General features: G+C 49.3%; 2 protein-coding genes across 7 annotated transcripts; one reads left to right on the forward strand and one right to left on the reverse strand.

Moving 5' to 3' along the window:
- The first annotated feature begins 956 nt into the window (after positions 1-956).
- On the forward strand, positions 957-7,711 carry hmox2b (heme oxygenase 2b). Of its 5 annotated transcripts, none has more exons than XM_078417980.1 (6): positions 957-1,011; positions 1,809-1,946; positions 3,497-3,614; positions 4,233-4,724; positions 5,208-5,325; positions 6,977-7,711. In XM_078417980.1, exons 2-6 carry the CDS (start codon positions 1,897-1,899, stop codon positions 7,090-7,092), a joined length of 894 nt encoding a protein of 297 aa, XP_078274106.1. In that variant the 5' UTR covers positions 957-1,011; positions 1,809-1,896; the 3' UTR covers positions 7,093-7,711. The 5 variants fall into 5 exon arrangements, with proteins under 5 accessions (XP_078274106.1, XP_078274103.1, XP_078274104.1 ...); XM_078417977.1 differs by having other exon boundaries at positions 978-1,035; XM_078417978.1 differs by having other exon boundaries at positions 981-1,035; positions 1,774-1,946.
- Positions 7,712-7,861: 150 nt separating this feature from the next.
- Positions 7,862-22,518, reverse strand: dnaja3a (DnaJ heat shock protein family (Hsp40) member A3a). Of its 2 annotated transcripts, XM_078417983.1 has the most exons (12): positions 22,319-22,518; positions 19,925-20,055; positions 18,333-18,416; positions 17,084-17,281; positions 15,445-15,597; positions 14,370-14,517; positions 13,615-13,679; positions 12,391-12,519; positions 11,918-12,033; positions 11,709-11,806; positions 10,516-10,637; positions 7,862-8,130 (listed from the first exon to the last, which is right to left on the reverse strand). In XM_078417983.1, the coding sequence occupies exons 1-11, from the start codon at positions 22,491-22,493 to the stop codon at positions 10,528-10,530; spliced, it is 1,407 nt and encodes a 468-aa protein (XP_078274109.1). In that variant the 5' UTR covers positions 22,494-22,518; the 3' UTR covers positions 7,862-8,130; positions 10,516-10,527. The 2 variants fall into 2 exon arrangements, with proteins under 2 accessions (XP_078274109.1, XP_078274108.1); XM_078417982.1 differs by lacking the exon at positions 10,516-10,637 and having other exon boundaries at positions 22,319-22,499.
- Between the last annotated feature and the right edge of the window lie 708 nt (positions 22,519-23,226).

Here is a 23,226-nt window from a genome sequence, read left to right on the forward strand (position 1 = left end):
AGAGATGCTACCTGACCTGCTGATTTACTCTAGCACTTTGTATCTATGCCTGAACAATTGAATCTGATCCACATTTGTTTTATCCCCTCACTGGTTTATCTCATAGAATATTTTTCTTAAAGAACTTCTATTGCATCCAAAGTCAATGCAACACTCTGTTCCGACCGGGACTATTTTACAGTCTTATTGTTCCTGATATCAGCTGAGTGACGGGCAGTTTGGTGACTGCCAGTGACAAGGGCAGCAGGAAAGTAAGTCCATCTGTCTTGTGGACCGTTAGCTGCAATGAATGTGTAAGCCTCTGTGAAATTCTGTGCAGGCATAGATCGCCCACGCAATAAAAGGCAAGCACACAGATTTTTAGCCATGTCTGTGATTCGGTCTGTTTTGGAAAATGCTTCCACCACCACCACCCCTTGCAGCGCGTTCCAGGCACCCACCACTCTATGTGGAAAAAAACTAACCCTGCACATCTCCTTAAAACTTTGGATAGACACGAAGTGCTGGAGTAACTCAGCGGGGCAGGCAACATTATCTATCTAGAAACAGGGTAGGTGATGTTTTGGGTTGGAACGCCTTCCTCAGACTGCCTTTAAACTTTTCCCCTCTCACTTTAAAGCTATGCCCTGTATATTTGATGTGTCCACCCTGGGGAAAAGGGTTCGGACTGTTTACCCTGTCCATGCCTCTCCTAATTTTATAAACTTCCATCAGGTTTCCCCTCAAAATGTTCCAGAGAAAACAGTCCAGGTCCATCCACCATTGTTGCAAGGCATGTGGATAGATGTACGGATAGGGAAGGGGGGGGGGGGGTGAGGTCTAAATGCAGGCTAATGGGACTGGCCCAGTGTGTCGTGGTCAGCACGGGCAAGGTGGGCCGAAGGGCCTGAGCTGAGCGCCGCGTGGGCTGGGCCTCGGCGCCATGGCAACGCCCCTTCCTGCCGCGGGTGCGGCGCGATGAAGTCACGTCCGCTTGACGACCTTCCGAAAGGAGGAGACAGCGATGCGGAGGTTGGGGCTAAGGGGAGGGAAGAGGTGGGTGAGGGATGGGCGAGGAGGTGAAAGGGGAGGGAGGAGAGGGAAGAGGTGGGTGAGGGGAGGGAGGAGGGAGGAGGGATGGGCGAGGGGGGTGGAAAGGGGAGGGAGGAGAGGGAAGAGGTGGGTGAGGGATGGGCGAGGGGGGTGGAAAGGGGAGGGAGGAAAGGGAAGAGGTGGGCGAGGGATGGGCGAGGAGGTGAAAGGGGAGGGAGGAGAGGGAAGAGGTGGGTGAGGGATGGGCGAGGGGGGTGGAAAGGGGAGGGAGGAAAGGGAAGAGGTGGGTGAAGGGCCATGGGGAGGGAGGGAGGTCGATCAGTCAGGAAAGGAAAGGAAGAATTGTGGGGAGAGAAAGAAGAGTTGTAACTGGTGGGCGGTTGCCTGGGTGTTAGGGTGAGGTGTGAGGCTGGATTGAGGAATGTTGCGGAAGGGAAGATGGTTGGGAGGTGGCGGGGGGATGGGGATGAGGGATTGGGAGGTGGGGAGGAATGTAGGAGGGAGGTGGCGGGGTTTGGGAGATGGGGAGAGGTATCGGAGGACGATTGAGAGGTGGGGAGGAATGTCGGGGGGTTTGGGAGATGAAGGGTGCTATGTATGGGGAGGCGGGGACAGTTGGTGTGACAATGTTGGGAGGTGAGGAGGAATGTTGTTGAAGGGAGGTAGGTGGGGGCGGTGAGGGGTGTGTTGTGCGGTGGGGCATTGTACTGGTCTTTTACCCTTCAGTTGCGTTATTTTCAGTGATTTCTGTCTCACTGCCACCTCTGATGTTCCAGGGACCCTGCTACCTCCCGATTACCTGATTCTGAGCCATGAGCGTTCTGAGCTCCTCCATCCAGTAAGCAGCAGTAACAGCCCTGAACAATGGCGGCCGGTGAAGAGGAGGAGTACAAAATGGACGGGGACCCAGTCAGGTTTGTGGTGTTCTGCACTGGACTATTAGCCAATTCTCTCGAGTAATGGTTCAACGTTGTGCGTGTTTAACGGTTCTTGATGCTGCGTTAATTGAAAGATAATCTTCAGCATTTGTAGTCCTGGTGAAGTAATTCCCATGCTGGTGTTTGTGGTGGTTTCTAATGGATTTAGACCAAGTGGTAATGATATAATGGCTGTAAATGCACCGTGTGATGTAGAGGGGAGCCCAAGTTTGTGGTGTTTATGTACTCCCTTTGACAGCGAGCTGCTCGGGCGTAACAGTAGCAGGTTTGGGACAGGTGAAGGGTCCTTGGGGAGCACCAGGGCTCGTGTAGAAAGGATTCTGGTTCATCTGCATGGTCCCAGGTGTTGTAGAACTTGTTGTGTAGTTGAAGTTACCCTCATCCAGGCATGGGGAAGTGCTGGTTGTGGGTTGAGCACGGTGAGAGCCACATACCCTCACCCAGGTGGGGCAGGAGGCAGCGGACGGTTGGGTGTGGGTAGTGGGTGAAGTGGTCTGCTCCTTCACTCTGCCTCTGCCCCTTCGTGTTCCAAGTGCATGATCCTCGGAGTCTCGGTATCATTCTGAATGCTCCTCAGCTTTGAGCAATCGCAGGCCGGCGTTCCCAGGAGTCGTTGCGGGTTGCCATATGCAGTTCTAAAACTTTTCGGTGACAGGTCTGAGTGTCATAGAGTCATAAAGTCATAGATACAGTGTGGAAATGGTGTCTATTTTGAATGTGTAACATTAGCTGTGTGAACTATGTTCTATGGGTGCCTTACATTCATCCTCCACAATGAGATCTGGAATGTTTACTTCTGCGGCTTCACCATCTTCCCTTGTCTGTTTCAGATTGCAGTTACGTTTGTATACATTTGTGTGCACTCTTGTCTCCTGATAGAATTGGGTTTTCACCACCCTGCACACTTTATCCTTTCTCTTTGACTTTCTGAATTTCACTCACGAGAAACTGTACCTCAGTACACATGACAATAATAACCCTAAACCTAAGTGGGGCAGATTGAAATATCAGCCCGGGGTAGCAGATACAGAGGGCCAAATGGCCAACTACCATTTCCTGTGTTAGGAAGCTGGGGAGAGCAAGAACTAGAGCTTGCTTTGACATTGTGCATGAGTGTGAGCCTCACTATTCCATCATGTGTGTGAGACACAGGGTTGGCTGGCGTGACAAGGGAATAGCACACAGGGACTGGAGTCCAATTGCTCTGGTACTGCATGGGATCCTGAGCTGGGAATGCGATCCACCGCTCTATATCTCTTGTTTCCCTTTCCCCTGACACTCAGTCTGAAGAAGGGTCTCGACCTATCCCTTTTCTCCAGAGATGCTGTCTGACTCACTGAGTTATTCCAACTTTTTATGCCTGTCTTCACCTCTCTACAAGTAACGTTGCAGTATTTTGCTTGCTTTGAGAGAAGCACCCTGTGACCATGTGCGGCCCCCTCAGTCTCTGCCCAGTAGTTTGCTGGCTGTAGTATGCTCACTGCCACTTCTGTGTTTTCCCTCCAACCGGTCCCTCTCCACCCCAGCCCCACGGACCTGTCAGAGATCCTGAAGGAAGGAACGAAGGAGTCACACGATCGAGCAGAGAACACTCAGTTTGTGAAGGACTTCCTGAAGGGCAAGATTCATCGAGAGCTCTTCAAGGTGGGACAGATTGTGGTGGCTGCCTGCAATGGGTGGGTTGTGAGGGGTTAGGACATGGTTTAGTCCAGCCCTTCAGCTCGATTCCAACTTCAGTTTAAACTGATGCCATCTCTGCACAATGTCCCAATCCCTCAATTCCCGGCCTATCCACATCTTTGTGTGAAAACATTTTTGTGCAGCATGTTGTGACACATGTGATACACCTCTGGGACACTGTGGGCAGCATTGACCCTCCTACCCACAGAAAGATTCAGCAACTTTGGAGGCGATAGAAAGGAGATTGACTAGGCAAGGAGGAGGAAGGAGATTGAGAGGGTTGTCTCACTGAGAGGGGTTAGAACATAGAACAGCCCAACCTTCAGCCCACGAGTCACACAGCATGGTCACAGGCCCTTTGGCCCAACACATCTGTGCTGACAAAGATGCCCCATCTGAGCGAGTCCCACCTCCTATGTTTGCATAACTCAGGGCCGAGTTAAGCTCCTGTCCCATTGTGGAGGACTCTCTCTGTTCCAGGAACCCTGGGGGGCTAAGAGAGGCAGGGGTGGGTGGTGGATGAATCTGCCCTGCACCGATCTCCTGCCCGTTACATCTCTGCCCCCACCCCCTGTGTTCCAGCTGGGCACGGTGGCCCTGTACTTCACCTATTCGGCCATGGAGGAGGAGATGGAGAGGAATGCTGAGCATCCTGGCTTTGCCCCCCTCTACTTTCCCCTCGAACTGCATCGCAAGGAGGCTCTGGCCAAGGACCTGGAGTTCCTGTATGGGCCCGGCTGGGAGGAGAGGGTGGAGAGCTCGGAGGCCACGCAGCGATATGTGGAGCGGATCCACCAGGTGGGGCAGCATGAGCCGGGGCTGCTGGCTGCCCACGCCTACACCCGCTACATGGGCGACCTGTCGGGGGGGCAAGTGCTGAAGAAGGTGGCCCAGCGAGCCCTGGGCCTGCCGGCCACCGGCGAAGGGGTCCAGTTCTACACCTTCAACAATATCTCCAACCCGAGTCGCTTCAAGCAGCTGTACCGCGCCAGGCTCAACAGCCTGGAGACCAGCGAGGAGAACAGGAGGAGGATTGTGGATGAGTCTAACAGGGCCTTCCACTTCAACATAGAGGTGAGCAGCACCGTGTTATATCAACTCCCCACCTCTTCCGCCCCTCACCCTCCCTGGCATTAGGTTGCCTGGATCGACCCTGTGTAGGATGGGAGCTTCCCACCACCGTCCATCACAGACCTGCACTTCACGGTGCCTCAGGAAAGCAGCCAGCATAATCAAAGACCATTCACACCCCTGTCATTCTTCTCCCTTCTCAAGCCAGGCAGAAGAAGCAAGGATTCTGAAACAGCTTCTTCCCCACGGTTAACAGACTACTGAACAGTCCTCTCATAAACTAAGAGTGTATTCCCAAACTCCCGATTTACATCGATTCTCTGCAATTTTCTGGGGACTTGGATGGAGCTGAGACGCGCATCTGTAGATGTTTGCTTTCCTTTGAGCCCTCGGTTTAGATTCAGTGCCCAAAATAATCTCTGTGTGACTGCTGGAGAGCAATGACTGTCACTCTCTGAGCTTTGTTCCAATCATGCAATCTTGCAGGTCTTTGAGGAGTTGGATAAGATTGGGAAAACCCTTGGCGGAACTGGCCAAGAAAACAGAGTCCCACTTCACAATGGAAAAGGAGATGCTCGGAAGTGCCCCTTTTATGCTGAGAAAGGTAAGGGAAAGGTGGCGAGCTGAGTGGAATGTAACTGGGGCCAGGCAGGATCGATGGTCCGGCAGAGGGGATCCTCAGGCGAATGATGCGAGAAATCCAGGAGTTGGCTTGGGAGGTGCACATCCAGAAGTGGAATAGTGGGAGGGGAAAGCGGTTCTAGAAATATGTACAAAATCATGAGAGGAAAGGATCAGGTAAATGCAGTCTCTTGCCCAGAGTGGGGGAATCGAGAACCAGAGGATATAGGTTTAAGGTGAGGGGGGAAAGATTTAATAGGAACCTGAGGAGTAACTTTTTATCGCAAATGGTGGTGGGTGTATGGAACGAGGTAGTTGAGGCTGGCACTATCGCAATGTTTAAGAAACATTTAGACAGGTACATGGAAAGGAAAGGTTTAGAAGGATATATGGGTCAAAGGCAGGCAGGACTAGTGTAGAAGAGACATGTTGGTTCATGTGGGCAAGTTGGGCCAAAGGGCCTGTTTCCACGCTGTATGACTCTGTGGGGCATGGGGTAATAGTTGGCAGTTTGACAAACAGCCAGTATATATCCCAGGAATCTATTAACTGCAGAGCAACCATCCTAAAAATCAAAGCTCTCAGTTCCCACCCTACTTTATTCCTAGGACCGCTGCATTGAACCACTGCTGGCATGGTCTCCTGACTGCTCCCCCTGTAGCATGGTGTTGTCCAACTGTTGTCTCAACCGCCCATTCACTACCCAAGTTGGCACCTGTGAGTTCTGGACTCCTGGAAAATGTCTTCAACATTGTTTTATAATAAGAAAAACCAATTATTTACCCTCTCATTATTTCAATATATCATTCAAGTCTTTTTAAGGAACCTAGCGGCTGAGGGGAGACCTGACAGAAATATACGGTTGAGAGGCATAAATTGGGTAGACAATCAGAACCATTAATCCCAGGGCAGAAATGTCAAAGACATACCTTTTAACATCGAGAGGAAATTTAAAGGTGTGCAGGGCAAGATACTTTACACAGGGTGGTGGGGCCCTGCAATACACTGCCAAGGGTGGTGGTGGAGGCAGATATGATAGTGGGGTTTAAGAGGCTTTTGGATAGGCACATGGATGAGGGGGGATCTTATTGAAACATATAAGATAATTAGGGGATTGGACACATTAGAGGCAGGAAACATGTTCCCAATGTTGGGGGAGTCCAGAACAAGGGGCCACAGTTTAAGAATAAGGGGTAGGCCATTTAGAACGGAGATGAGGAACAACTTTTTCAGTCAGAGAGTGATGAAGGTGTGGAATTCTCTGCCTCAGAAGGCAGTGGAGGCCAGTTCGTTGGATGCTTTCAAGAGAGAGCTGGATAGAGCTCTTAAGGATAGCGGAGTGAGGGGGTATGGGGAGAAGGCAGGAACGGGGTACTGATTGAGAGTGATCAGCCATGATCGCATTGAATGGTGGTGCTGGCTCGAAGGGCTGAATGGCCTACTCCTGCACCTATTGTCTATTGATATGCAGGGAATGGAGTGATATGGATCACGTGCAGGAAGAGCTTAACCTGGCCTCATGTTCGACACATATAGTTGCCCGTGCTGGAGGTTGAATGGGCAGCTGAATATTACTTGCTGCACTGCACGGCCTTCTGCCCTGTCATTCATTCCTTGGGTCTTTCTCTCTCCAGGCAATGGTGAAATGGTCTGCCCACTCCACTCAGCCATGGCAGTAGTGCAGAGCTCTTCCTTCCAGCTGGTGCTAGCTGCTCTTGTGGCGCTCGTCGCCATCTGGTATCTGCTGTAAGGGTGACTGCCAGAGATGGACTGTCCAACAAAAGTGATGCAACCCCCCCCCCCCCCACTCATCCCCTCTGCCCTCTCCTACCCCAATTCATCCCCTCTGCCCTCTCCTACCCCACTTCGTCCAAGAAGAAATATGTGCAATTAAAATCCAGCAGGACTGGCAACAAGAGTTGGATCATGCACATCTGTTCCAGCGCTCCCCTTGAACAGAACATTTGACAGTGACTTGGTTCTTGTGTAATGGTTTAGTAAATCCTAGATTTAACACTGTCATAGCAAGAACCTATGAATGCATTAATGCAACTAACGAGGTGCATGGAGTTCCCTCACCATTCCAAGCTGCCACAAGACTGATTCCATTTTATCGAAGGGGTAGAGTTGTTCACAATTGACAAAACTCTTTACTGAAGCAACCTGTCAACCCAGATGGCCCTCACTCAATTAACAGGCTTCAGAGTGACCACATCGGCCTGGAACCATGGATGTTTCCCAGCATTAAGTGCTGGGATATAAAGTGTAACACTGAATTTCCACTTTCTACAGGTTTATGATCCCAACTCACTTCAGTGCTTTTCTTTACCCTATGTAATTATGTATGAACATTAAACATTCTAACAAGCTCGGGCTCTCTGTCATTATTTATAAACACAAAAATGGTGAAATTTATATACCCCGTGAATCCCTGGTCCACAGTCAATGTCAAATTATTTACTGTTTCGTGAAGTGTGAGATATGTTTGGAGTTATGAAAAAGACAACTCCAACTAGCAGCACAATTTTATCTTGTCCAAAACATCAATCACATAGTGCAACAGCTGTGATTAAATCCTGGATCTATCACTATATTTACATGGCTATTGACACTATACAGAGTAATCAAAAACGAAAATAAAATGTAATGGCTTTCAGATTGGAAAATGAAGGCTCCAGCTAGTCTCTGTGCATGCTCCATGGACAAGGAGTTCCTGCCGCAGCCCCTGCCCCAGTGGCAGTCGTGCATCCTCACACCAGCTTGGCTCAGTTCCCACTCGAACGCTTTCCTGCAATCAAAGTGCAACCAGTGAAATGTGCAGGATTTCCCAACAGGTTTAGAAAAGCTGGGCCATGTGAAAGTTCAAGGTAGTGGTAGGATATTTCACAGAGCACCCACACAGCAAGCATGAGAGATAACCAATGAGTGAGTGTGGTATCTGAACCACACACTGTTCAATCACGAAGATCATGGCTGATCTGATCATGGCCTCTGTTCCAGTTTGTCTGTTCACCTCAATCCTCGATTCCGCTACCCTTCAAAGGCCATGTCTTGCCCTTGAATGACTCACCTTCACAGCCGAGAGATACACAGGTCGGATGAGAAATTTCTCATCTCTGTCTTAAATGATAAACTTCTGAATGCAGGCTTCTGCATAGTGGATTCCCCAATGAGGGGGAACATTCACTGAGTCTAGAATCTCATCTAATCTCCTGTCCAACTTTGAGGCACAACCTTTCCTCACATGACTAACCGTTCATCTCAGCAGTCAATCTAATGAACCTTCTCAACTGTGTCAACAGCTAGTGTATCCCTTAAAAACACCAAAACTGTACAAAGTATTCCAGATGCACTCTTATTAACAGCCTACTCAGGTACGAAAAAAAAACTGCTGGAGTAACTCAGTGGGTCAGGCAAATTCTCTGGAGTAGATGTGGGTCTCCAGCATTGTTTTTTTGTAAACCAGCATCTGCAGTTCCTTGTGTCTCCTTGTAACCTACGTTAGCAATAATCGCCTACTCTCTGTCCCCTTTGCTCTATGTGTAAGCTGGCTTTCTTTTGTGAACAAGGACACAGATCTCCAAAACGGTCTGTAATCTCTCACCATGCAAAACCTTTTACTGCCCAGGTGGATTACCTCACATGTCTCCACAATGTATTCACCTCCAATTCGTTGCCCATTCAGTCTATTACCTTATGCAGACTGAGTACGCATCACAACTTGCTTCCCCTCCTATATTTGCACAATCACATTTCCTTGTCCCATCAAGTTAAAACAGATCATAAATAGTTGAGGTGTAGTAAGGAACTGTAGATGCTGGTATATACCAAAGATAGACACAAAGTGCTAGAGTACCTCATCGGGTCAGACAGCATCTCTGGAAAAAAAAGATGGGTGACGTATCAAGATCGGGAACCTTCTCCAGACTAGTGAAGGATCCTGACCCGAAACATCACCCAAAAATAGTGAGGGCTCTGCACTGATCCGTGCTCTCCACAGGAGAACATGTTTTGCACTGTGACTGATGCACCAAGAATCAGCCTGTCAAAACCTACATCCCTTGTGACAACAATATCCCACCTGAGGATTCCATCTGTGATCCATTACTTACTCATTTAACTGGCTCATTTAACCGGTGAACAGGATGGGTCAGAGCCAGGCTTCAAGTATCACAGTTTCAATAAAGCTCCAATAGTGACGGGAAAACAAAAAGATGACAGACACAAAATGCTGGAGTAACTCATCCTTCAGACTGATCCTAAACAAAAAGATTTATTCACAAAATGCTGGAGTAACTCAGCAGGTCAGGCAGCATCTCGGGAGAGAAGGAATGGGTGACGTTTCGGGTCGAGACCCTTCTTCAGACTGATGTCAGGGGGCGGGACAAAGGAAGGATATAGGTGGAGAAAGGAAGATAGAGGGAGATCTGGGAAGGAGGAGGGGAAGGGAGGGACAGAGGAACTATCTGAAGTTGGAGAAGTCGATGTTCATACCACTGGGCTGCAAACTGCCCAGGCGAAATATGAGGTGCTGTTCCTCCAATTTCCGGTGGGCCTCACTATGGCACTGGAGGAGGCCCATGACAGAAAGGTCAGACTGGGAATGGGAGGGGGAGTTGAAGTGCTCGGCCACCGGGAGATCAGTTTGGTTAATGCGGACCGAGCGCAGGTGTTCAGCGAAGCGATCGCCGAGCCTGCGCTTGGTTTCGCCGATGTAAATAAGTTGACATCTAGAGCAGCGGATGCAATAGATGAGGTTGGAGGAGGTGCAGGTGAACCTTTGTCTCACCTGGAAAGACTGTTTGGGTCCTTGGATGGAGTTGAGGGGGGAGGTAAAGGGACAGGTGTTGCATCTCGTGCGGTTGCAGGGGAAAGTGCCCGGGGTTGGGGTGGTTTGGGTAGGAAGAGACGAGTGGACCAGGGAGTTACGGAGGGAACGGTCTCTGCGGAACGCAGAGAGGGGAGGGGATGGGAAGATATGGCCAGTGGTGGGGTCCCATTGTAGGTGACGGAAATGTTGGTGGATGATATGTTGGATCCGCTGGCTGGTGGGGTAGAAGGTGAGAACGAGGGGGATTCTGTCCTTGTTGCGAGTGGGGGGAGGGGGAGCAAGAGTGGAGCTGCGGGATGTAGAAGAGACCCTAGTGAGACCCTAAACAAAAAGATCTCCTACCTCTGACACACATCAACTAAACATGCGCTTTAATTTGGTCAGGAATCCTTCCTTGTTTTCCCCAGGCTCTGGTTTCTCTGCCCGTCTTTCTCCCGTCTCAGTCCTCGCCTGGGCTTCAGTGCCTGTAGGTACAAACAGCGAGCCCAGGGTCAGACGTCAAAGGGAGAGAAATTGCCGACATGAAAAACAGTGCAAAGTAAAGGAGTGACGTGGTGTTAATGGCAGCCTGATCATCTCTGTTCATTCTCGGGTCAAAAACCCAGAGTAAGCAGCTAAAATTTCCTTTCCCCTCCCAGATTCCTCTCCAAGGGCAAAGAAATCTAACTCAATGAGAAATCTAATCAGAACCAGCAGCAAAAGCAATAAGATGACAAAACTAAATAGGAACATGTGTTGAGATGGGAATGCCAAAACATTCCAGGGGTTATTAATGAGTCGAATGAGTGAGGAACCACAGAGCAATGACGTCACCTACCTCGGCACAAACAACAAATGTTACGTATATTTTTAAATGATGGGAAACATCACCAGTAAAAGGTCCCCAAGTATTCTTGTACGTAAACACAATCATGCAGATACGACATACATTTAAGGTTAATGGAACTTGCCTTTATTGCATGAAGATTTGGGTAAAAGAGTAAGATGCCTTTGGTAGGGTCTTAGTGACTCCACACTTAGTATTGTCAACAACTTTGGTCTTGCCCATGGAAGGATATTCTTATTACAGTGGGACTGCAGTGGATTCACTAAGCTGGTTTATGACGTCTGTCATACGAGGAGGGATGGAAAAGGCCAGGCCTCCATACTCAATGAGACATGTACAATACTCAGGCCTCAGGGAGTATTATATATTATATTAATAGCAGGGAGTATCGGGGTCACCATTACAGGAAAAAGGGCAAGCTATTTTGGGCAGCGATGTGGAAAACCTCCGTGTGTGGTGAACCTTTGGAATTCATTATCCTGCATGCTCAGCCACTGCGTTCCAAAAAGAGAGATGGATATTTTTCTGAATACAAGATGAATCAAGGACTATGGGAACAGAGCAGAAAATCCAGAGGCAAAAGACCAGCTATGGTCTTGTGGAACGGTAGAGCAGGTTCTGGCCAAATGGCCTCCTCCTACTCCTATAACTTCTGTTCGGGGTTAACACACCCGCAGCCGTAGCTCTGCGCTGCAAACATGATGCTCACCTGTAGCTGTGTTAACGATTCCATTAACTGTGCCCTCCACATCCGTCTCCTCCTCCGCATAAGCTGCCATCAGGGAGCTCTGCCTAGACGATAGCCTCCTGCCAAGCAGAGAGAGCACCATTTCAGATCAACACTCATCTTCCACCAGATGGCCAACAATAAGATGCCCACCCCTCTGCTCCCAGCCACAGGCAGCTGGCCATACTCACTTGGGGATTTTCACCTTGATGTGGATGTAGTGTTCTCCGTATCCGTAACTGTTGATCTTTGGGATACCTTTGCCAGCGAGTCGAATCCTCTGATCGACCTGAATCCCAGCAGGGATCTGCAGACAGATGGAGTGTAATCAGCTACTGCCAGGGCAGGGCTCACTGCCAGATAGCAGTGATCAGCAGATAAAGCAGAAAGGGGAAGGGGGGGGGACAGACGCGAAGGGAAATATCAGATTCTTCCAATGCCAAAACAGACATTCAATTTAAGAGAGGCAATGAGAGATGCTGGTGTGGTCCAGGAGTTGAACCAGTGGCCATCACACAGGATCTGCAGGGAACGCTGCCTCAAAAAGGCAGCTAGTACCATCAAAAAGATGGCGGTGGTAGGGCTGTTTGATCTCAAGGGGTACTGGTCTCATGGTATAACTCAACACATACAGAGAACAGTGTCTGCAGCCAGCCACACTTACCGTGATGTTGAGGGTCTCGTGCAGCCCCTGAGGTCGGGCAGTGCCTCCGAGAACGGCCTGTGCGATGGATATGTGCAGGTCGGAGTGAATGTCTGCTCCGTCCCGCCGGAAGGTCGAGCTCCTCTGGACCTGAATAACGCAGAGAAAGTGAACCATCCAACATTGAAGGTCCCGCTGCAAGCTCTCACCCCCCCCCACCCCTCCAGCAAACCCATGACCCACTACCCCTGGACTAGCAGCGTGCGCACTGATCCCCAGCAGAACTGACCTTGCAGGCACAACACTTATATCCCATACATAATTGTATAGGAGCCTGAAAACTGTAACGTCCAGGTTCACGAGCACTCTCTTCCCTACAACCATCAGGCAATTGAACACTGCAAATTCCAAATAGGTTCCGGAGATAGACTTGGAGACATTATTTTTTATTTTGCACTATTATCGTTTGTTTATTTGTCTGTTATATATATATTTATAATTTTTAAAATAAATCTTTGATGTTTATTATGGGTTTTACAGAGTACTATGTTTACATATCTGTTGTGCTGCTGCAACTAATTCATCTCTTGACATTTCATGCTCCCCCCACCACAGTAACCAGGGGGGTTGACATCTTGCTTCTGACTGCACACTTCCAGATGTGGTCTCCGGATGGAGAAGTATAAACAGCCACACTCTCCACCTCACAGCAATCAGCCAGACTGTTGATATCTGAAGTGCCCTTCAGCATCGTTTTGTGCGGGAAGATAGTCTTCTCTCTCAAATTCAATTGATTTTTTTTGAGGAAGTTACGAAGATGATTAGAGTAGGCTGCTGTAGGCTGCTACAGAAGGTTAAATCACTTGGGATCCAAGATGAGTTGGTAAATTGGATCCAACATTAGCATGGCCTTTGAAGAGAGGGTGTTTCTGACTGCTGTTCTGTTCCACGGATTAGTGCTGGGACCATGGCGATTCCAAGATACATTCATGATTTGGCTCCAGTCATCATTCATGATGAGTTACTCCAGCACTTTGGTCTATCTGCTGTTCTACGAGACTGGAAAGTGCTTGGACGCTTCCCAAAGTTCCCTTTCACTCCAGCCCTCGAGATCATGTGAAGATGTGATTAGTTTAGCATGCCCCACAGAGACATGGTGGGCTATGCTGTCCGTATGTTTTACATTCCAGTCCTCACACGCTGCAGACCAGCTGTGAGGGCGGGTGATGCATGACCGTGACTTACCCTGAAGGTGATGAAGATCTCCTTGCGTCCCACCGGCATGCGTACTGTCTGTCCGTCCTCCACCCCTGCAAGGTGCATACATGTTAGATCAGGCACAGCGCAGATACAGGCGCCTGAACCGGCAGCCACTGCTCCCGGTAAAGGCAGCACCTGGGAGGCCTGTGGCCCAGGCTCAGCTCCGGCTCCCTGTAGAATCAGGCCATTAGACTGCAGCAGCATCATGGGACATGGGCTGCTCACCAACCTCACCCCCTCTGGCCCAACTCTCACACAGGCATCACCACAGGATGAATCAGATGAGGTGACCCGGTCTTGCGGGCCTGTGCCGATGTTTAGACTATGGATAAACTGTCCTCAATTCCATTACCCCCCCCCCCACTCATTGTTCCATACACTGAGGCAGAAGGGAGACCCGAGAAGTTTACAAAATTATAAGAGGCACAGAAATGGAAGGCAGTCAGAACTTTTTTCCCCAGGGTGGAAATGTCAAAGACGAGAGGGCATAGCTTTGTGGTGAGGGAGCCAAAGCTTAAAGGAGATGTGCTGGTAAAGTTTTTTTTTACACAGAGAGTGGGGGGAATGGAGGGATTTGGATCACATGCTGAAGCAGAGGTGATTAGTTAACTGGGCATCATGTCTGGCACGGACATTGTGGGCCGAAGTTCCTGTGCTGCTCTGAGAGACTGGAAAGTGTTTGGATTTGCTCCCCGAGGTTCTTTTCACTGAAGTCCCCGGGATTGCTGTCCAAGTCTCACCAGCTGGAACGGGCACCATCACAGTCTTCTTCTGCTTGCTCTGCCCGCTGCCTCGGCAAACGATACAAGGCGTCGTCATGACCGAGCCTCTGCCTCCGCAGCGCCGGCACGTGGAACGCATCACAAACGGACCCGTGTTCAGCGTTTCCTGTCACAGCAACACAAACAATCATGAGGGGCAACTTCTGCACACATGGAGATGGGTGCTGGGAACAAGCTGCCAGAGGAGGCAGTTGAGGCAGATACTAGAATAACACTTGATTGATTGATTAAAAGATACAGTATGGAAGTAGGCCCTTCAGCTCACTTAATCCACGCTGACCATCAATCAACTGGGTTTTCTCCGAGATCTTCGGTTTCCTCCCACACTCCAAAGACGTACAGGTATGTAGGTTAATTGGCTGGGTAAATGTAAAAATTGTCCCTAGTGGGTGTAGGATAGTGTTAATGTACGGGGATCGCTGGGCGGCACGGACTTGGAGGGTCGAAAAGGCCTGTTTCCGGCTGTATATATATGATGATATGATGATGATGAACTGTTCATACGAGGTCAATGTTATCCCACTTTCTCATCCACTCCCTGCACACCAGGGACAATTTTACAGTGGCCATTTAACCTACAAACTCGCACATCTTTGGGATGTAGGAGGAAACTGGAGCACCCACACGGTCACAGAGAGAACACGCAAACTCCACACAAACAGCACCCGAGGTCAGAATCAAACCCAGGTCTCTGGCTCGGTGTGGCCAGCAAGTCTACCAGCTTTAACAGACACTTGGACAAGGTATAAGGTACAAGGCTAGAACAGGTTTAGAGGGACATGGGCCAAATGTGGGTAAATGGGACTAGCTTAGACGGGGCATCTTATTTGCATGGAGGAGCGGGGCCGAAGGGCCAGTTTCCGTGCTGTGTGACACTCTCAGACAAGGCATGGTACCACAGTGGTCCTGGCAGAACATGTGCAGCAGCTCCTCCAAGCGGGACGAGGAGGATACAACAGTCGTGTGTCCTGGATTTCAATATTAAGCATGCATAGAAAGGTGGGTCGAATGGCCCTGTTTAGTTTGTACATACCATGCCAGTTCCGTTGCAGTAGTGGCAGTGCTGGACCTTCGTTCCCGGCTCGTTCCCTTTGCCATCACACCGGTGGCACGTGTCATCCAGGTTCACTGAGATCTCCTTGTTCACTCCCTTTGCAGCTTGGGTGAAGGTCAGCTCCATGATGTACTGAGGAGAGCAGCAATCACAGCACAGCAGTGAGATGAAGCAACATCACCGACAGCCAACAAACAGCTTTAAACAACAGTCTCTTCCTTTCAGGGAATGCTAGTTTAAATCAAAATTCACTCTTTGAACATGGTTTTTGTCGCCTATTTATTTGATGATGTCCCCTTAAATAGTGATAAATCAGAGAGGTTTCTGAGAGAACTGGAACCAAGCTTTTCTCAGTAAACTGAAGAGATTGAAGAAGTGAACCACAAACAGGTTCCTCAGCACACATTGGTCTGAAGGTGGTCGTTACTGGCACTCTGTTGGCAGTGGTTTATCGGTGAACCGAGATTCAGTGAGAAGCTTTTTTCAGATCACACTAAACACGAGTACAATCAAGCCCCACAAAGTACAACAGGTAGTGTAAAGAGAAAAAATCCCAGAATGCAGAATATATTGTATTGTTACAGAATTGTAGCCCAATGTCGGCAATGAGGTACGTTGGAAGATTGGGACTGCACCCTCGCAGATGGGAGAAGCGTTCAGAAGTCTGATAAGAGCAGGGTTGAGGATATTCCTGAATCTGGTGGTGTGTACTTTCAAGCTTCTGTGTGTTCTGCCCAATTGGAGGGAGGAGAAGTGGGAATGACTAGGAAAGTCATTGATTATGTTGGTTGCTATCTAGAGGCAGCGTGAAATGTAGATGGAGTCGATGGAGGGGAGTCTGGTCTGTGTGATGGACTGGGCTGCATCCACAACTCCCTGCAACGTCTTGTGGTTTTGGGCACAGCTGTTCGCAAACCCAAGCAATGTTGCAACCAGATTTCCAAAGAATAGGAAATGGCTCAGATCTTGGGAGTCAGTGCAGTGTTCTCAGCTGCCATCAGTACCAGAGGGGGTGGCTCAGTCTCTGGTGTGGTAAACTAGGGCCTTCTAAAACATCTTACAAAGTTCCCAGAATTGTGGACATTTTGTAGAAATCTCATGTCCCAAGTGGCAGGCGCTCAATCTGCAGAGCAAACACATGCCTAAGGTGCTCGGTGTGAATAAAATGACCCAAACAGCCTTGGAGGGATAGACACTAGGTGCTGGAGTAACTCAGCGGGTCAGGCAGCATCTGGAGAAAAAGGAGGGGTGATGTTTCAAGTCAGGACCCTTGTTCAGATTGGCAGAAACGTCACCCATCCTTTCCTTCCAGAGATGCTGCCGGACCCATTGAGTTATTCCAGCACTTTGTGTCTATCATTGGTAAGAACCAGCATCTGTTCTTTGTTTCTACTGGAATGGAGGGAGACTTTCCTCAAGGAACTGGATGCTTTGTACGGTAGGTGGCTGGTTCTGAATATAATCTGGGTGTATCTGCACGTGCACATTCACGAACAATCCCCTCAGGAGCTCCTGACCCCAACAGTATCTTGGAGGGGGAACAGAGGAGGTAGTGAGGGTGGGGAACTGTACACCCTGCAGTACTAGCTCTGTATAACCGGGCAGCCAGTACACTCACCTCATGCGGTTGGTCAAACATGCTGTTGAAGTCCGTGAACCGTGACCCAGAGAACTCCCCAAAGATGCGCCGGAACAGTTCCTCTGGATCGACGGAGGGCCCCGCCTGCCAGAACTGCTGGCCCCGCGCAGCGCCGGCATCGAAGCCCGCTGCCCCGTACGTGTCATACTGCTTCCTCTTCACCTCGTCGCTCAACACCTGCCAACAACAGTGGCAATAGGCTGAGCCTCAAATCTGGCAAAGAACAAACTGTGGGCAGTGCCTGGCAATGAAAACAGCCTTGGGTAGTGCCCAGCACAGTTTAGCTTAGAGATGCAGCGCAAAACCAGGCCCTACTCACCCACTGCCTCACATTGCCCAAGACCCCTGTTTGATCAAGTCTGTGTGGAGTTTGTATTTTCCCTGTGACCTTGAGGATTTTCTCCCACATTCCAAAGACGTGCTGGTTTGTAGATCAATTGGACTCTCTAGTGTGTAGGAAGTGGATGAGAAAGGGGGGTAATATAAAACCAGTGTGAATGGGCGATCGATGGTCAGCGTGGACTGGTTAGGCTGAAGGGTCTGTACCCTGCCGTATATTTCCATCAATCTATCAAAAATTAGAGGCTGGAATCTTGAGTAAAACAAAGCGCTGGAGGAACTCAGCAAGTCAGGCAGCATCTGGGGATGGAGTGAACAGACAATGTTTTCTTCAGGCTGATTGTGGAAGGGGGAGGAAGCTGGAACAGAGAAGGGGGCAGGTCCATGCCTGGCAAATGACAGGTGGATACAGGCAAGGAGGGGGTGATTGGCAAATAGGTGGACAAGGGCTCAAGATGAAATGGATCAAAAGGTTGTCAGATAATGCGTAAAGAAGAGTGAAATTTAATACAAAAGGGAGGGATGGTGGTGGAAGGGGACTGGGGGGAAATGAACCCTCACAACACCCACAGCCATTGCAAAATAGACATCTCGGACACTTCCACTGTGCTGCCCCTGATGGAAACACAGGGCATTTGCTGCTCTTGTTGCACTGTAGTGATCCAGGAGTAGAATACTCTCACCCTCGTTCTGGCCAACACACAACGCTGTCTGGCCCAGCCTATGCCGCATTGTGGGACGGGGGCAGCACCAGAGGATACAGAGCCGTGATCATAGATCTCTCAATGACTGCAGTGTCCACACAACCCTGTCCCGCTGCCCCAGGGAGGCCAATGGGATAGTTGCCAACCAATGCTCCCACCGGCCATTATCAGAGCGGATCCAGTACCTCATAAGCTTCTGCCAGCTGGGAAAATTTCTCCTTTGCCTTTGGGTCGTCCTTGTTTGTGTCTGGGTGGTACTTCTTTGCAAGCTGTGGGGCAACAGAAACGGTTGAACTGCGATGAGATATCACATGGAGTTGGAGACCAACCTCTCTGCCGAAGGCTTCACTGGCACACACTCTGTATCTCAAAGTGGATGTCAGTAAGCCTCCCATTTTGATCAGTTTTGATTTATTTTGTTTCAGTGTTCCAAATACAATGATGATTAACCCAGACTATATATTTAAAAACACGTTTATGAAAAGTCAGTTAAATTTGACTTGACAGCAGCCATTCCCAACCCCTCTTGTGGTGTCACAGATCCAGGCAAACTTTAGTCCACTGTCTAAAACATCAGAGGGAGTCGGTAAGTCCCATGAGGCGTGTTCAGTCACCAACCCCACTGCGCTCATCACCAGCTCATGCCATGCTACATTCAGTTACCAGCCTATGCCACACTATTCAGTCACCAGCACATGCCACACTATTCAGTCACCAGCCTATGCCACAATGTGGGACTGGGGCAGCACCAGAGGATACAGAGCCTTGATCACAGATTAGAGTGGCGGTGAGGTGAGTCTGTGATCCCACGATCAGGGCTCCTGCGGCACTGTGCAGGTACGGCCATAGTTTGAGGCTTGGTCTCACAACGCCTTCCAATTGAATACTCCAATTGTAGGTAACACCTCCCCCCCCCCCTCAACTCTCATTCCCGTGAACCCCCTTCTACCCTGGTGCACAACTATTTCTCCCATTATTCTGCCCCCTTCCCCTCCCCACTGTCCCCTTCCACCTATATCCCTCCGGCTTTACATTTTACTTCTCTGCTTAGCTGACACCCTTTTTCATCTCTGGCCTTTATCCACCCATCTGTCAATCAAACTCACCCCTCACTATACCCACCAATCACTTGTCAGGCTTTGGCCTATCCCAGCTCTCTTCCCACTCCCTCCCCTCTCCACCACAATCAGGCTAAGGAAGGGTCCCAACCCAAAATGTCCCAACCCAAAATGTCATCTGTCCATTCCCTCAAGAGATGCTGCCTGACCTGCTGAGTTACTCCAGCACTTTGTGTTTTACCTTTCCATAGTGGATCCTGCTAAACTCCTCTGTTCACAATTCCTATGCGGACATTTAGAGTCAGATAGTTGTGCATCATGGAATCAGGCCCCTCGCCCCAACTCGTCCATTCCGACCAAGTTGCAAAATACCTCGTTTCAAGCAGGCCCATATCTCTCCCATCCCTGTACCGGTCCAAGTGTCTATTAAATATCATTACCGTCCCTGCCTCTACTATTTCCTCTGGCAGTTTGTTCCATATACTTGGTCACATAAAATTGTGCATTGGCAAAACCAGGCCCTCCAGAAGAGTGGGTGAGACCAAAGGGATAGACTTTTGTCACATGGTTCTTGTTACTGCCGTTAGATGATCAGATGGGTTAGGTGAGAGATGCTGCCCGATGTCAGAAAGGTTGGTTTGTTTACTGGTTGTCTGACAGAATATTGGGCTACTGAATGGGAAATTTAAAACAAGTTAAAGCAACCTCCTCCTCCATACCTGATAATAGGCTTTCTTAATCTCCCGCTGCGTCGCATTGCGTGGGATCCCTAATACCTCATAATAATCAGTCTTGGCCAAACCAGTGGTGGTGTGAAATCCAGCCACACCTACTGGATAAGCAGTAGAGCCTGAAAAAGCAGGGAGGGGTGGGGGAGAGATGAAAAACAACCGTTAATAACAATTTAATTATCGCTAAGGGAATTATAACAAGTGGAACGTTTGCCCAGAGGAAGGGCACCAAAGGGTCACCATCCTGATTCCAGGGGGTAGTGAATCTGTATTAAAACTGAGACTGGAACTGCAACTTCCAATCTCTGGGTGGTACAGTGGCGCAGTGGGTAGAGCCGCTGCCTCACAGCACCAGACTCGGGTCGACCATGACATTAGGTGCTGTCTGTGTGTGCAGTTTGCACGTTCTCCCTGTCACTGCATGGGTTTCCTCCGAATGCTCAACTTTCCTTCCACATCCCAAAGACGTGCAGGTTTGTAGGTTAATTGGCCTTTGTAAACTGCCTCTAGTGTATAGGGAGTGGATGAGAAAGTGGGATAACATAGAACTAGTGTGAACAGGTAATTCTCAGGCTCTCAGTCCGAGAAAGGGTCTCGACCAGAAACATCACCTATTCCTTTTCTCCAAAGATGCTGCCAAACCCGCTGAGTTGCTACAACATTTTGTGTCTATGAACGGATGGTTGGCAGTGGGCCGATGGTCCTGGATGCTGTATCTTTTAATCAAAGTTCTCACGAATGAGAAGATCTGAGTGAATTAGAATGGGCTCGACAGATTCACACTCTGAGCAGAACTAATATGTGTTTGTGGTACAGTGTCAAAGTCAGTCCCTGAAGCAACTTGGGACATTTTGCCATATGAAAGGAGCTGTATAATAGATGGAAATATTTATTTGTTTTAAATAAAACAATTGACAAAGAAACTGGACCAGACAAGATACTTTTCTCTGTACTTTACACATAACCTTTAATCCCATCTGTCCATTGTGAATGTGTGATTTATTTCCCTGCTCAAATTCCATTAATGCATGTACAGAAAATGAAAACATCCCCTCTTGCCTGTTCTGCTCAACAAGATCATGGCTGTTACCATTAGGTTCCACTCTATTTTCTCTCCCATCCCATTACCATCACTTTCTCTGGGATCTAAAAAATTCTCTCTGCTTTGAATATACTTACTCAGCATCCACAGTCCTCCAGGGTAAAGAATTGCAAACATTTACACGCTCTGAATAAATTTCTCCTTATCTTTACCCTGAGATTATGCGCTTGGTTCTCAACTCCATCAAGGTAAACATCCCACCACAGACAAGGCTGACGGATTTGCAAATATCTTCAGCCAGTAATACGAGGCAGACAATGCAGTTCTACTTCTTCTGAGAATCTCATTGCCACAGAGGATTGCCTGCAATTAATTCAATTCACTCCACATGATATCAAGCAACATGCGAGAACACAAAAGGCAATTTGACCAGACAAGATCCTAAATCTGGTACAGGGGACTGAAAACCACCATCTGCAAACATTGCTGCTCGCCAAGTGGTGAAGCTACATCATAGTCACCGCTCAGATAGCTCTTGTTCAGTAAGACAAAAGAGGATAAATCTGACTGTGTTAATTATTGACAGATCAGAAGCAAAAAAAGCTTTTTTGTACAGTAAAGGACACAGTGCTGGAATAATTTAGTACATTACCCTAGCACTTTGTGTCCTTTTTGGTATTAATCAGCATCTGCAGTTCTTTGTTTCTATATTTTTGTACAAGGACACAGATCTTCAAAGAATACTTTTCTAACCCTCCTACTTCTCATTTCTTGTTATCACACTTCATTTCTCATTTATTCCAGGAGGGAAATTGTGTCTCCTTCCAGGCTTTGTCCGCCCCCACCTCTCTTCCTGCTTTCTCCCCCTTATAACCAGTTTGAGGAAAGTCGCGACCCAAAACGTCATCTGTCCATTCTCTTCACAGATGCTGCTTGGCCCGCTGAGTTCCTCCAGCGTTTTACTCAAGATTCAAGCATCTGCAATTTCTTGTTTCACGCAAAGTGACAGATGTTGCGCACATTATATTTCATTTGATCTATCTCAGTGTGGGGTGTGTCACTGACACTGACCATGAGAAGTGGAGAAGTGGCGAAGTGGGCATTTAGATTCGTGGGACTTCGTGAGTACAGCCCTCTCCTCTCCTCCCACCCAAAGGGGCTGCCAACTCCAAGCCCCCGGGTAGGGATCAGGAGGAGGTGGGGACAACGGAGGGGTCACGGCCGAAGGGCATTAACCTAACCCGCCCTGGAGGGTTAAGCATCCCATCGGGCCCGTGTCTTGCGATGTCCGGGGCAGCGGCCTCGCGTGTGCCGGCGTCCGCCACCGGCCCCCTCCTTACCGGACAGCCTGAGCCGCAGCTCCAGCCCACCAGCCGACAGCAATCCACGACTTCTCGCCAAGGTGGTTGCTAGCCTGCGGGAGCCAAAGATGGGCCCGGCGTCCAGCAGCGCTGTGCCGGCCGCCGAGCCCCAGGTCACCGACACCAAGCGCGCCCAGCACCTCGCCGCCGCCATCTTGTGCGCGCCTGCGCACGTGGGTGGCTGCCGGCACCGTCGCATACTGCGCCTTCGCAATAAGCCTCTCCGTTGCCTAGCAGCCTCGGAGATGGCAAACCCATGCCTTTTCCTGAGGGTCAATAGACAATAGGTGCAGGAGTAGGCCATTCAGCCCTTCGAGCCAGCACCGCCATTCAATGCGATCAAGGCTGATCACTCTCAATCAGTACCCCGTTCCTGCCTTCTCCCCATACCCCCTCACTCCGCTATCCTTAAGAGCTCTATCCAGCTCTCTCTTGAAAGCATCCAACGAACTGGCCTCCACTGCCTTCTGAGGCAGAGAATTCCACACCTTCACCACCCTCTGACTGAAAAAGGTTCTTCCTCATCTCCGTTCTAAATGGCCTACCCCTTATTCTTAAACTGTGGCCCTTTGTTCTGGACTCCCCCAGCATTGGGAACAAGTTTCCTGCCTCTATTGTGTCCAATCCCCTAATTATCTTATATGTTTCAATAAGATCCCCCCTCATCCTTCTAAATTCCAGTGTATACAAGCCTAATTGCTCCAGCCTTTCAACATACGACAGTCCCGCCATTCCGGGAATTAACCTAGTGAACCTACGCTGCACGCCCTCAATAGCATCTGCCTGTCCCTCCTTCAATTCCTCCCTCACTCCAGCCCCTCTCTCCATCCCTGTCCTTTCTCCATCCCTGTCCCCCTCTCTCCATCCCTGTTCTCTCTCTATCTCTG

Source organism: Rhinoraja longicauda, chromosome 21 (assembly GCF_053455715.1).
Source record: "Rhinoraja longicauda isolate Sanriku21f chromosome 21, sRhiLon1.1, whole genome shotgun sequence".
Classification (NCBI taxonomy): domain Eukaryota; kingdom Metazoa; phylum Chordata; class Chondrichthyes; order Rajiformes; family Arhynchobatidae; genus Rhinoraja; species Rhinoraja longicauda.